We start from the raw sequence: 13,695 nt of genomic DNA, 5'->3' as shown, positions 1-13,695 counted from the left end.
TGGAAAACAGTGTTAAGAAGCTTGGATATGAGTTGTAAGCACTGACTGCTTTCAACAATGATGCTGGTCCTCCATTGTATACAGCCTAGAGAGGCAGAGTCAGATCCCCATAGAAGCTGCAAGTCTGACACAGGAAATTAGCTTCAATTTCTTATGTTTTGGGCAAAGGGAACTGTAGCTTTGGAGCCTGTCCTAGAACTAGCCCTTGTAGACCAGGCTGGCCTCAAACTCACAGAGATCCGCCTGCCTCTGCCTCCCAAGTGCTGGGATTAAAGGCGTGCACCACCACCGCCCGGCTAATAAGTTAATTTTATAGAACACTGAAGTTCATCCTCAATAATTTAAGATTGGTTTGTTTTCACATTTTTTTCTAATTGGATATACATTTTTTTTTATATTATTTAGAAATCTGGAACTAGTGTAGGATGTAAAACCCAAATCATCATTGAGGACAATAAATTACACCAAAGCCATGACCTATCAGCTACAGGGAAGATAATTTAGAAGCTAAAAAACTCTTTTGATTTATTCTCAAGAAAGATTTATTTAAGAAGAGTCCAATATATCTAAAGGATTAAAGCACAAATATATAGAAAATATACACTAAAATGGAAAATATCAGGAGATCTTGGAGATATATTTGTTTTGCAAGTCGCAAATTTTATTAAAAATTTATTTTTTGCCCAGTAGAAAAGCAAATTTTGAGTCTATTTACAAGCAATATGTATTTACACATATTATATACAATTAATGCATTTAAAGAAAATGGGCAGAGAAACAATATATTTGGAAGAATATGTCACTGTACATGGTTTATTATCATGTTCTTCAATGTCACGGCATCTTTACTGTAGTAATAAATACAATTCTATATGTACACATCTTATAAAACATCTCATATTTTTAAAAAATTCCACATTAAAATATCTGATCAAAATAAAACATGCTTATATAAAAATAAATCTACTTAACAGCCTTTTGGTTTGGGTGCAATGAAGCTAAATGTAGGATCAAAGAAGTTAAGAATAAACACTTCCACTTTTCAAATTTAATAATTTGGATTAAAACATCTAACACCCATGTTAATATGGAAGAAACAAAGGAGTCATGTTCTTTATAGCCGGTGGTTGATCCAAAAAGGACAGATAAAACCAAACTAAGTAGAAAGAGAAATACTTTGCCCAGTTTCTGTTGAGCCCAAAGTGTCAGGAGGCATTGTTGCCCGAGCTACTACTCAGTGGCCCTATGGACGTATGTCCTGCCTGCCTCTGAGTGTCTTACAATGCACAACTATGTGAGGCACTGACAAAACATCTTCCCCAAAGCATACTCCCACTCAGAAATGAATACAAAACCTACAATCGCTTACTAGGTAGGCCCACTGCTGGCAATGAACTTTCTGAGCTTTGGATACTAGAAATTTAAAAATGAATCAAATAAGTCAAATTTCTACCTATACATAATTGCTTTAGGAAAAATTTAATTTTCCTTTCAAAGAACTTGTCGCCAGTCTTATTTTGGATCAGGGGAGGATGCTGAGTGCTTACTTATAAAACCCAGTATCTTAAATTGATACATGAATGAATTAAAAATGTCTCACATTATTCATCCAGGAGACTGGTGTTCAGGAAGGACCTTTTCTGACCAAAGGACAAAAACATCTTCACGTGGTCATTACAATGAAACCCTGTGGACAATGTAGCCTGTCTTTTAAAAAAAATCCATACATTGCCTTATAATATTAACCTTCTTCTAATGAATTTGTCAATTTTAACATACCCATTGCATCATCCAATGCAATGGAATCCCCCACTACCAGTGGTTTATGCTGGTGAGTGTGAAGAGAATACAATAAAAACTAGAGACTTGGTTTTTTTGAAGAGCATTTTTGTCTGCTTTTCAGATCTAGGCTCATCTAAGTAACGTGATGAATAGCTGAACAAATTATACAAGCAGTGTTTAGACTTATACCTCACTCTCCAGTATCAGTAAGGTGATTAGCTTTTCCATACTAACTTATAGACGTCTACTTGTGTGTAAGCCAGGTTTCAGCTCGACTCTTCTTAGCTACTCTTCTGCTATAAATCTTCTTGCAGGTTTGCCACTTTGGAAAACAATCCTCTCCAGTGTCACCTAGAGGCATGGGACAAAGGCTACTGAAGAAAGATGACAGCTTTCCGTCATTGGGTAAGCTGGCGATGACCCAGAATTGGAAGGCAAGTCATAGGCTATGCTGGCATGCGTAAAGGCTACCAAGGCTTGGGTTGAGTCACACGACCGTTTTTCAACATCGTCGGAGTTCACGGACAGCAGACTTGGGTGTTTCGATCTCGTCCAGAAATGGATTTGCTTTCCTAGACTGCCCATATCCTCCTTAAAATGGGGATTGAAGACGATGTAGAGAAGGGGATTGAGACAGGCAGGAAGCGGGACAATCACCAGAAGGATAAACTTAATTACCTCCGGACTGATAAATGTGAGGTTTAGCAAAGAGGAGAAGGATAAGAAAGCCACGGGGCAGTAAAGGACACAGTCCGTGAAGAGCAGCAAGGCAATGTGCTTCACCATAGAACAGTCCCAGAGATTCTCCAGGTCTCCTTTCTCGAGATTGCAGCAGAGCTTGGTATAGGCAATGGTCATTATGAGGAAGCAGAGGGAGTTGAGTAAGACGAGAGCCACCATGTAGCCCGTGGTGCTGGGCTCCCCAAACGGCAAGGGCAGGCAGAGCGGCGAGGCATTGTACTTACTGCCACCCAGCAAGGGGACGGTGGCGATGGTCAGGGCCAACAGGACACACAGCAAAATGATCACCTTTAGGCTAGACAGGGGTGTTTTCATTTCAAACTTTGAAGAACATTTGACAGAAAAACCACGTTCCAGGGCTGCCAGAGTGAGCAGGAAAACAGACGATTCTGAAGCAAAAATGGACAAGAAGCCAACGATTTGGCAACCAATTCCATCTTCCCACCACGCGCCGTGTTGGGCAAAACTACCAAAAGTGAACGTATCCACAACAGCCAGTACAGCACTGGAGACCCCCATGAGCATGTTCACCACTGCAATCACCCCGATTAACAGTTTTATGGAAGAGATGTACAGAGTAGTTCTGAACACTGTTGACGTCACCAAGGCATTACAGGAAAGCGCCAACACGGCTATGGTCCACACTCCGATTCTGATCAGCCAGCTCCCAAACAGCTGGTCACAGGGCTTGAAAGGACCTGAATGTGGGAGGAAGAGAGAGAACATATCAGACTGGGCTGACAGACAGAGCAAACTTGCCAAGAAACGGAGGTCAGTAACAGCCACCGTAACTATGGTGCCCACATGGCTTGCTCCTGTTTCTCAAACTAGTGTGGGGACCCCCTTGGGGTTTCCATAGCACTGACCCATTGATGCTTGAGGTTTTCGTGTTCCCAGAGGAGATACAGAAAAATAAAAATGGAAAACTTAGTCCTAAGGCGTGGCAGTGTGGACAATGTGAAAAGCCAGACCACCTGGATGTCTCACTAAGACCTTCAGATATTTCTAGGGCTCCAGAGTCCAAGAAAGAGACTCCTAGGGAAAGAGTTCATGTGAGACACAGTGTGGGTAGGAATGCTTGTTGATTGGAAATAAAACATTATTCATTGCCTTTCCCCCACTAAATTATCTACCTTTTTTTTTTTTAAAAAAAAAAGGAATAGGACAATTTAATGAATTCAATATTTTTAAGACTCATCTTATTATTTGTTATCAATTTGTTTTTTTGTTTGTTTTGGGTTTTGGTTTTTTGAGACAGGGTTTCTCTGCAGCTTTGGAGCCTGTCCTGGAACTAGCTCTTGTAGACCAGGTTGGCCTTGAACTCACAGAGATTCTCCTGCTTCTGCCTCTGCCTTAAAGGCGTGAGCCACCACTGCCTGGTTTTTATCATATATTTTTTTAAAGCTGTAGTCTCTCGACACAGTCCTGGCTGCCTGGGAACTGTGTTGACTAGGCTGACCTTGAGCTCAATGATATCCACCTGCCTCTGCCTCCCAAGTGTACTACCGGTAGGGACTAAAGGTGTGTGCCACCATACCCGGCAAGGCCAGAGGCTTGAACATGTTAAACAACACTTTATTGTTGGGCTAAATTCCCAGACCCATGATTATTTAGAGAAGAGATCTAAATTATTAAAGAAAAATAATTTATAGATTATACAAAGCAAGACTATGGGGTACTATTCTATGCTAAACAGCCATATTGCCTTCTAAATAATATATGCTTCTGAGTATGTGGCAATGCTTTAGTTTGTATTAACCTGAATCACGTTCCCCACAAAGTTCTACTGGGGAATGGAACGTGACTCTAGTGAATGAAGTTCCGGTTGTCAGGGACAATGTGGTGATCCCCCAGGTGGCGGAGATTTGGCTTCTGAAGTGTCTAGACAGTTGTCTAAAGCCTCAGAGTCCATGTGGTCTTCGATACCAGTGTAGTGTTGATGTCTCTCTCACCTGGAGAAGGGGAACACTGCACCGAATGAAGAGCTTTCAGGTCTTCCTCGAAGTCAAGGAGGAAATCTTCAAGGTCCCGCTCATCTGCAGGGATGAGAGGAGCTGGAGTGGTTAGTTCTCTCCTTGGTATAGGAGGATCTTCTTTCTATGTGTTGCTTTCATTGGTCAAATAAAGAAACTGCCTTGGCTTTTTTGATAGGGCAGAATTTAGATAGGTGGAGTAGACCAAACGGAATGCTGGGAGAATGAAAGCAGAGTCAGGCAGACGCCATGGCTCTCCTCTCTGAGAAGGACGCTGGTTAGACTCATGCCGGTAAGCCACAGTCAAGTGGCGATACACATTAATGGAGATGGGTTAAACGAATATGTGAGAGTTAGCCAATAAGAGGCTAGAGCTAATGGGCCAGGCAGTGTTCAAATGAATGCAGTTTCTGTGTAATAATTTCGGGTAAAGCTAGTCGGGCGGCTGGGAGCCGGGTGGGACGAAAAGCAGCCTGCTAGCCAATTACAACATCTCATGAGGAGAGACTTTGGTTGTCTGCAAGGCACGAACTGTCACACAGAGAAATGAGGGCAAGACTTTGCTGGAGGTCCCTTAGAAAGTCCCTTGTTGACATTCTACTCAACCTACTCTGGCAGTATTCCCATACAACTGAGGGTGAGGAGGAATGGTCCCGTACTCAGGGGAAAATACCCAAGCCCTCTGAGTTTGCTGTTCCCTGGAGTTTGTGATGGTTCTAAGTTTCCCAGACCTAAACCCAGGATAGGAACCACATTTTATCCAGTTTTCTAAGGATTGGGGATGTTTGCTTTGCATGCTCGAGGCCCGAGGTTCGCTCTCCAGCTCCCTCAGAAACTTCCTTTAAGGCAGAAGAGAGAGCAATTCTCTAACACTAATATAGCTGCAGCACAAACGTCCCTGGTGGCTGCCTCTGGCCACAAGATGGAAAACCAGTTTCTGTGTTCTTTGGGGGGAATTCTGTATAACAAGAGACAAAGTAATAACGAGATGCTTGGTTTAGAAAACTATCTTTTAAGAAAGTTTTGTGGTTCAAATGCTTTTTCTACAGATGCGCATTTTCTTGGTTTTGTCTGTGACTTGGACATGAGCATGTATGTGTATGGTGTGTGTGTGTGTGTGTGCGTGCACGTGTGAACAAGTGATCACTCAAAGGGACACATATGGATGTCGTAGGTAGATGTTGGAATGCTCAGTACCTTCCTTTCGTTACCTTATGAGACAGGGTCTCTCACTGAACCTGGCCCTCACGCATTCGGCTGGGCTGGCTGATCATTAAGCTCTTGCTGCTTCCTGCACCTCACAGTACTAAGATTCCAGGTGCTTTCTGACATGTTCCCACTCTTTAAAATGTGGGCGTTGGAGAATCTGAACTCAGATCCTCATGCTTGTGCACTGAACCTTTTACTCACTCAGCAACACCCCCCCCCCCCTAGTTCCGGCATCGTTATGTTTTCAAACCCTTTGCTGTTATTCCAATGCACGGCTCACGGTTAAGAATCACTGATCTTGAAAACAAATTCCACGAAGGACATTAGAGCTATTATGTAGTCCCAGGGGCTGATGTAGTGTCTGGAACATAATGGGCTCTATATTTTTAAATGCTTAATTTTTAATAAAGAAACATAGAAGAGATTAGAGTTGATAGGGCAGAAAGAGCCAAAAACTAAAGGAAGAAGAAGAGCAAGATGCATGCTGGGTGATCTAAAAACCAACAAACAAACAAGGCTATTAGCTCCTCAGCTGATAGGCAAGCGGAAAAGTTAAAGGAACTTGCAGACAGGTTGAATTACACGTTGGAATCAACAAATCACTAAGGCCCTAAGAATGAGAAGCTATTCTGTTAGACCTTGTGCAAACTCGCAAGGTTGGCAGAGAATGGAGGGGGTGCTGCCCAAGGCGCCTCCTCATCCCCACAGGTGTGGGGGAGAGAGATTGCTTTCTGTTTAAGTAACGTCTTACTGCGAGAAAAGCCAAAGCTTTACAGACATGATCTCACTTCACCCTCCTGACAGATACCCCTGGGGGGACGAGGAGAACATGATTTAGAATTAGTTGGTGGAGAAGCGGAATTCTTAGGTCCTTCTGTGCGAATATGGAGGAATTAAAAATGTCTATCTACCCGCCCCACCCCACCCCCCACTTTCGCCAGGTCAGGAAAATAAGCGTGGATTTTTTTTTTCTCTTTTAGAGAAAGAAGTGCAGAAGGATATTTGAAAAAGGATAGAATCCTCTAAAAAAAATAGTATGAAAATACTGATAGAGTAATCACCTCTGAGGACTGGGTACGCCAGGGAAGGTCTACCTTATAAATAAAAAAGCGGGAATTCGTACACAGAATAGACGGCAGGTTCTTTCTGTCTTTTTGAGTCTTTACAAAAAGCACCAACTCTGCATCTGCTGGGTGCTCACACGGGGACTCCTGAACTTCCGATGGTCCTGCTTAAGAACTTCGAGACCTTTCTGCTTCCAATTCCCTCACCACAGCAGCTCTTACCTGGAACTTGCAACAGCCCGGCATCTTTCTTGGGAAGGTCATCCGCACTGCTGTTACCACCTTTACTCCACTGATTAGAAACTTTGTAGACATTCTCACACGCTCCAAATGCACAACACTGGTAAGCATACGGCATTTCAATAATCCTTTAAAGAAAGGAGGCAAAACAAAGAAAAAAAACCCCATACACTTAAAAAAGATGGGTCATGAAATATAATGTTTATCTTTTCATGCAGTGATTCTCCTTTTGGAGTTTAGCCTAAATAAATAATCCAAAATATATGCTATTTGAATAAAGGTGTTCATTCCAGTGATACTTGTAACCACAGTCATTAAAATTTACCATCATGAAATGTTTATAATTGTGGAAGTTGAGTGATGTGATTTAAATGATGGAAAATTTCCATAGTAAAACGGTTTTAAAAATGAATGGGAGGAAAATTACGGCAGCGTTATATCAAGTAACCAAAATACACTGTAAATTTTTATGTATATATAGATTCTAATAACTTGGGTGATGTGAAACACAGCCTAGAAATAAACAACACAAAGATGTTGTTCAAGGTGGCATTTTGAAATATAGTTTTCTCTCTTCCATACTATCTTTTGTGGCTTTATTACTTTTTCGGCTTTAAAAACATGCAGACAGTATTGTGGCTTAAGGCATATATATGTGTACACAGAATCTTTAAACCATTCCTTTATTGCTAGTAAGCACAGCAGGTTTTAAAAAGCACTGCTTCCTCCAATGGGCACCAATTTAGGACATTTTATTGCAACATATGCATGCTAGAGGAATTAAAAATTGTTAAACAGGAGAGCAGTAATGTTACAATGCTATTTAATTACACGGCCTAGTATATATCCTGTGGATCAGTGCTTTTCAGGTTCTTTCCATGAACTCCGCTTCCAGGAGGCATCTCTGAAAGGAAATGTGCTCAGGACGACAGGCTCCCACTTCCGGCTTGTCCTAACAGTGTTCCAGGGGTGGGGACTCAGGGCATGAAATGCAATTCAAAGGGGTCTCATGACCTCATAAATTTAGCAACCACTCTAACATGTCTGTTATTCCGCATGACCACAAATGTATCTCATTTGTATCTCATTAGTTTCAACGACAGACTCACTTGAGCTCTGGGAAGTTTGCAGATGGTATCAGGCTCTGCAAGGCACGGTTTCCTGTTAATTTTAAGTGAGTTAAACCATGTAACCCAGTTACAGGGAAAGACGTCAGGCGGTTGGAGGAGAGGTCCCTGGAAAACATCAAACAATCGGCTTTTAGTGACTACATTAGCATAAAATGTCTCTGTTTACAAAAGCAGTCTAAGGATGCTTAAACCGAAACTTCTCAATAAAAACTTCTGAGCAGAGTTCTTACTCTTAATGGTAAAACTCGCCATTTGGATTTCAGCTTCCGATAGCTTTTCTATTTATAATCGCAGCGGGAAGATGACACATTTTATTTTAATTTTTTTATGATTTATTTATCTTTATTTTGTGTGTATTTGTGTGAAGGTGTCAGATCCCCTGGAACTGGATTTTCATGGCAGCTATTAGCTGCTATGGGGGTGCTGGGAATTGAACCCGGGTCCTCTGGAAAAGCAGTCAGTGCTCTTAACCACTGAGCCATTTCTCCAGTCCCAAGATGACATATTTAAAAGGCATTAAAATTGTTCTGTATTCGGCTGGGTAGTGGTGGCTCATACCTTTAATCCCAGCACTTGCGAGGCAGAGGCAGACAGATCTCTGTGTGTTTGAGGCCAGCCTGGCCTATGGGGTGAGTTCTAGTACAGCCAGGGCTACACAAAGAAATCCTGTCCTGAAAAATCAAAAAGAAAATTGTTCTATATTTTGCCTCATTTTGCCAAGTAGGAACAACTAAAATCAAGGAGAAATATGCATTTATTTGAAAAGTGGTAGGAATGGCCAGTAAAATGTTTAAGGGTTTCCTTCCTTCCTCCTCCCCTCTTCTATCAGAATAAATGCTTTGTCAACTTATTTCATTCTGTCTGATTTCTCAGCAAAAATGAACAATTCCACTTAAACAAGCAGCCCCAGCTATAACCCAGGTCTCTAGTCATCCACATAAGGGCTTGCACGGCCCCAGAGAAGCTGGGCATCTTCCCTGGCCAGGGCATAAGTGTAGGAGTGGGGAACACAGAGCACTGGCTGTGCATTGGGAGTGACTTCAAAAAACCAACATCATCACTAACAGAGAGATAGCCACTAATTACTGAAAGACATCCCATAAATGAGAAATGCACTCACAGCTTTATTAGAGACGGCAATGTAGAAAACGCATTGGGGTGAATAACGGCAATTTTATTCCAAGCCAAGTTCCTGTTTTTTTTTTTTTTAAAAAAAGAGAAGATTATGTTTAAAATAACACATGACATTGTATTGTATATATCCAGTCTCTACCCAAATTTAATTGCCATTCTATTCCAATGAGGAATAGATAGCTCATCAAATGCTCCTTCAGATTAAATGTAGTGGGCACAAGACGATGAAAGATAGAACTTTAAAATCAGGTAGATATTTTAGTTTTCATTCTCTTCTTGCTAACAAGGTTGACGTTATCATGGATGCAAAGTTTTATTATGGTTTTTCTAAAATGAATGAAGATAGGGGACTAGAAAGAGGCAAGCATCAGAGTCTGTTTCTCTGACAGGAAAGAGTATTTTAAATTATGAGATGATCCTGGACACACAGTGCAACTCAACCAACTATCTGTGCACGTCACCTATTACATATGGGAAATCCTGGAATAAACAGAAGTGCTTTCAAGAAAATTCTCAGTATAAGATGCCGACAAGTAAGAAGCTGACTGGGATCTAAGTAAAATAGGAGAAAACGTTAGAAATAAAATCCTTCAAAGCAGTGGAAAATATTTTATAGAGAATGAAGTCTACTGTCATACATAACAGACAAAGTGAAGACAATTTAGAAGGAATAAAATCGCTAGCAAGGACTTCTCCAGATAATTCACCAAAGACAAGAACTGATGAATTATCTGAGACAAGTTCATTTTTAAAAATGAACAATGAATTTAAGACTCCCCCTGCCACTTCCCCTCTCCCTTCCTTTCCTCCTTGCTACTGGGGACCAAAGCAAGAGCCTTGTAAATGTCTGAAAGGGTTCTTCTACTGACATTTTATTTTTTAAATGCCTAAGACATGAAGGTAAGTAAGAAGTGGGCATCTGAGAAAATTGGAACTGATCAGAGTCAATGTCTCTCAGGTTCAGATAAGTGTACGATACTGTGCCCTGAGCTATTCAAGGGAACTGAATTCATAGAACAGTTACGTTCTCATTGGAAAGGTTTTTAAAAGGGAATCTTCCTCCTTTCACACGAATGTGGAGGCCAGAGCACGATCTTTCCACAAATGCTGTCCACCACGTTTTTTGAGATAGGGTCTCTAACCGACCTTGAGCTTATACCACCAGGCTAAGTTGGCTGACCAGTGAGCCTCAGGGCTCCCTCCACCTGTCCCATCCACAACACTGGGATAACATGTGTGTGTATGTGTATGTGTGTGTATGTGTATGTGTATGTGTGTGTATGTGTATGTGTGTGTGTGTATACTTGTGTGTGTGTGTGTCTTCAACGGGTCTAGGAACTGAACTTCGGTCCTCATGCTTGCCTGGCAAACACTTTACGGACTGAAATACTTACAACATTTTAAATTATAAAACAAAATTAAATAATTACATATTGATGGCCAGGGAAACAGAAGCAGTGTCTAAGACAGTTGGGCTGAAACCAGAAGATTTGCGAAAACAGATTCCCAGGCTCTACTCTCCAGACAGATGAGGACCCGGAGTTAACATAGTTCACTGTCAAACCCAGGTGGCCTTTAAGTGTTTTCACACACACACACACACACACACACACACACACACACAATCAGCTAAACAAAACAAACAAGGAAATACCATACCAAACCAAAACCAAAACCCAAACAAAAAACCAAAACACAAAGCAAAGCAAAACAAAACACCCCGTCCCCCAAAACAAGCAGCAGGATTGTATGTGCTCATTTTGTGTGTGTGTGTGTGTGTGTGTGACTCTCAGGTTGCAGACAGGGGCATTACCCACTCTTTGAGCAGGTCAGCCTCTTTTCTTTTGCATCAAGAGTACATTGAAGAGAACTGGTTGAGAGCATAATCACAAATTTACTACTTTAACTTTTAATTTTTTAAAACTTATATTCTGAGAGGGTCTTATTACATAGCCCTGGCTAGTCTGGAACTGGTCGCAGACCAGACTAGTCTCAGACTTACAAAGACCTACTTGCCCATCTTACACATACTTTGATTAAAGATGTTTACACTATGGCACACAGTGCCATTTGTGTAAAAACACAAATTTACTACTTCTAATTATTTTTCTGGAAATTATGAGAAGCAAAATATTTGTACTTTTTAAAAATAGAAAACAAACCTACAGTGGCCCAACGGTAAGAGCACCCAGTGAAATAAAAATCACGGAGGTTCAACAGAGAGAAATCCTCAGCACTGTGGGGTATGGGAAGGGGTACTCACAGAGATCGGAGGTTAAACAGCTGCTCAAAAGTGCCGCCTTTAACTTCATAGATTTCGTTATGCCGCAGGTCACTGAAAAGAGAGCGTTCCAAAGACTGACATCAGTGTTAATGCTTCCGTTAGACTTCAGAGAACTTTTTACCCTAGAATAGCGTGCCCTTAATCAAAGGAGCGGAGGAAGTGTGTCCATCTCATAGGAAGTGTGTCTGTCTCTCAAACACGACATCATTTTTTTTTTGTTTACTAAATAACACTGCAATTTTTTACATTCTCTCTCTGTCTCTCTCTCTCTGTGTCTCTCTCTTACACACACACACACACACACACACACACACACACACAAACCCAAAACCAACAATACAAAGACACTTTTAAGGACACTTTCTCTCCTGGAGCTCTTGTTGTGTTCACTAAAGGTCTTCAGAAGTGTCAAATTTATTTTTAATTATGTATCTGTATATGGGTATGTGTATCTGTGTATGGGTATGTGCATCTCAGTGTTGCTGACCCCTCGGACTGGAGTCGTAAGTGGTTGAGAGCTGCCCAATGTGGGTGCTGGAGACCAAACTCTGCATCTCTGAAAGAGTACTAGGTGCTCTTAGTTGGGGAGTCATCTCTCCAGCCCCTCAAAACTTTACATTTTAGAAAAGGGGTGTATGTTTTCTTCCTTCATTACCCAAAGGCTGTGAGAGAAAAACTAAGTTTGAAATGAAGGGTGGTTGATAAACAAAGTGTGGCCACAAAGCAATGAGCTAATGTTTTGTGGAGGAAGTAGTTTTAAAAGAGGAACTCCAAAGGGCCTAAGAAGTGTCCACAGCACCTCAAGTGACAAACGTGTCATCATAAAACAAACCCAAGTTCTGTTGTATTCAAAAGCAGCACCGCTCATTGGGAGGATGAATTTTATTGTGTGTGTAAAAGAAGAGAACTGAACCCGTGTGGCATACACCTGTAATCCCAGCCCTGGGAGGCAGAGATGGGAAGGCACAGGAGGAGATCAAGGCCAGCCTGGGCTACACAAGACCTTGTCTGCATGAAAAAGGAAACATTCTCAGGCTCAGACTCACCCATTTCCCCATTACATTGAGCTGGGAAAAACGAAGGAGAAAAACAGATGTCTAGCAACCCCTTTGTTCATACCACATCCGTGGATGAGCAAAGTACTATTTCCCACCTCTCTGGGTACTCTCCACCCTCACACTGTGTGTGCGTAAGAAGGAGAAATGCCAACGTGCTGCCAGCGAGTCACAGGGTAGAGTAACCCATGACCCTGAAAAATGTGAGTTTGGGCTTTTGATTTTGTTGAGTAACTTAGAGACTTTCAAAGACGTACATTTTCTGAAGTTTTTGGCAGTCGGACAAACTGGGTAAGTCTTCAAGCAGGTTGTAAGACAAATCTCTGAGAAGGTGAGAAAGGGAAAGATCTGTTACACATCAATCCTAAGGAAACACATCTTCCTCTCCTTTCCCCTCAAGATGATAGGCCCATCAGAGGCAAACTCTGGACAATTCCACAGCCCTGACATGCAGCAGGTAGACACAAGCATTATTGGATTAGGCAAAAGGTTCAAATATTTACTGAAATGTAACTGGTATACTTCTTTAATTGATTTAAATAAATTTACTTAATGAATTTATTTATTTTGTTAGTGATGAGCTGCAGTGTTCCAGCTCTTATCTTACTGAAATGAGTACAGATTAAATTAAATAACTGTACCCCGTCTCTGGAAGCTGCTATTTCCCTACGGTTAACACAAGTCATTGCTGGCTCTTTCCTAATCAACTTAAAAACCAAACCAAACCATTCAAAACACAGCACTAACTTTGAAATCAATCACCACGAGCGGGGAAATCTAAGAGAGGTTTCAGCCAAAACTCAACAAATTACAGAATAACAAAAACATCTGGACATATTTATACTATAATATAACTAATCTAAAACAAGCCATGGTAATTTGCAGAAAGTTAAAAAAAGAAAGAAAACTGGTAGATAGAGTAACATAAAGGTAAAAAAAAAGTCTTGTCTCATGTTTTAAAAGTTATCAACCAATCAACTAACCATTTTCATGCTTGATTCTTATGCTTAAAACCATCAAAACAACTGGGGAAAAACCGGTAGTATTTTCTAAGAGGCTTTTCAATTATTCTGTCCTTATAAT

At 41.2% G+C, this 13,695-nt stretch overlaps 1 protein-coding gene across 2 annotated transcripts in view; it reads right to left on the bottom strand.

The window, feature by feature from the left end:
• Positions 1-639: 639 nt before the first annotated feature.
• Positions 640-13,695, bottom strand: part of Lgr5 (leucine rich repeat containing G protein-coupled receptor 5) — a 133,589-nt gene continuing 120,533 nt past the window's right edge. For both annotated transcript variants that reach the window (XM_087901940.1, XM_087901939.1), the window contains 7 exons: positions 12,870-12,935; positions 11,537-11,608; positions 9,260-9,331; positions 8,119-8,244; positions 6,992-7,137; positions 4,476-4,559; positions 640-3,221 (listed from right to left, as the gene is read on the bottom strand). In XM_087901940.1, coding sequence (XP_087758066.1) covers positions 2,134-3,221; positions 4,476-4,559; positions 6,992-7,137; positions 8,119-8,244; positions 9,260-9,331; positions 11,537-11,608; positions 12,870-12,935 — 1,654 coding nt within the window. In that variant the 3' untranslated portion in view covers positions 640-2,133. The remainder of the gene's footprint in view (positions 3,222-4,475; positions 4,560-6,991; positions 7,138-8,118; positions 8,245-9,259; positions 9,332-11,536; positions 11,609-12,869; positions 12,936-13,695) is intronic.

The sequence above is a fragment of the Myodes glareolus genome, chromosome 26 (assembly GCF_982192425.1).
Source record: "Myodes glareolus chromosome 26, mMyoGla1.1, whole genome shotgun sequence".
Lineage (NCBI taxonomy): Eukaryota > Metazoa > Chordata > Mammalia > Rodentia > Cricetidae > Myodes > Myodes glareolus.
This window is presented reverse-complemented; position numbering and strand designations above follow the sequence as displayed.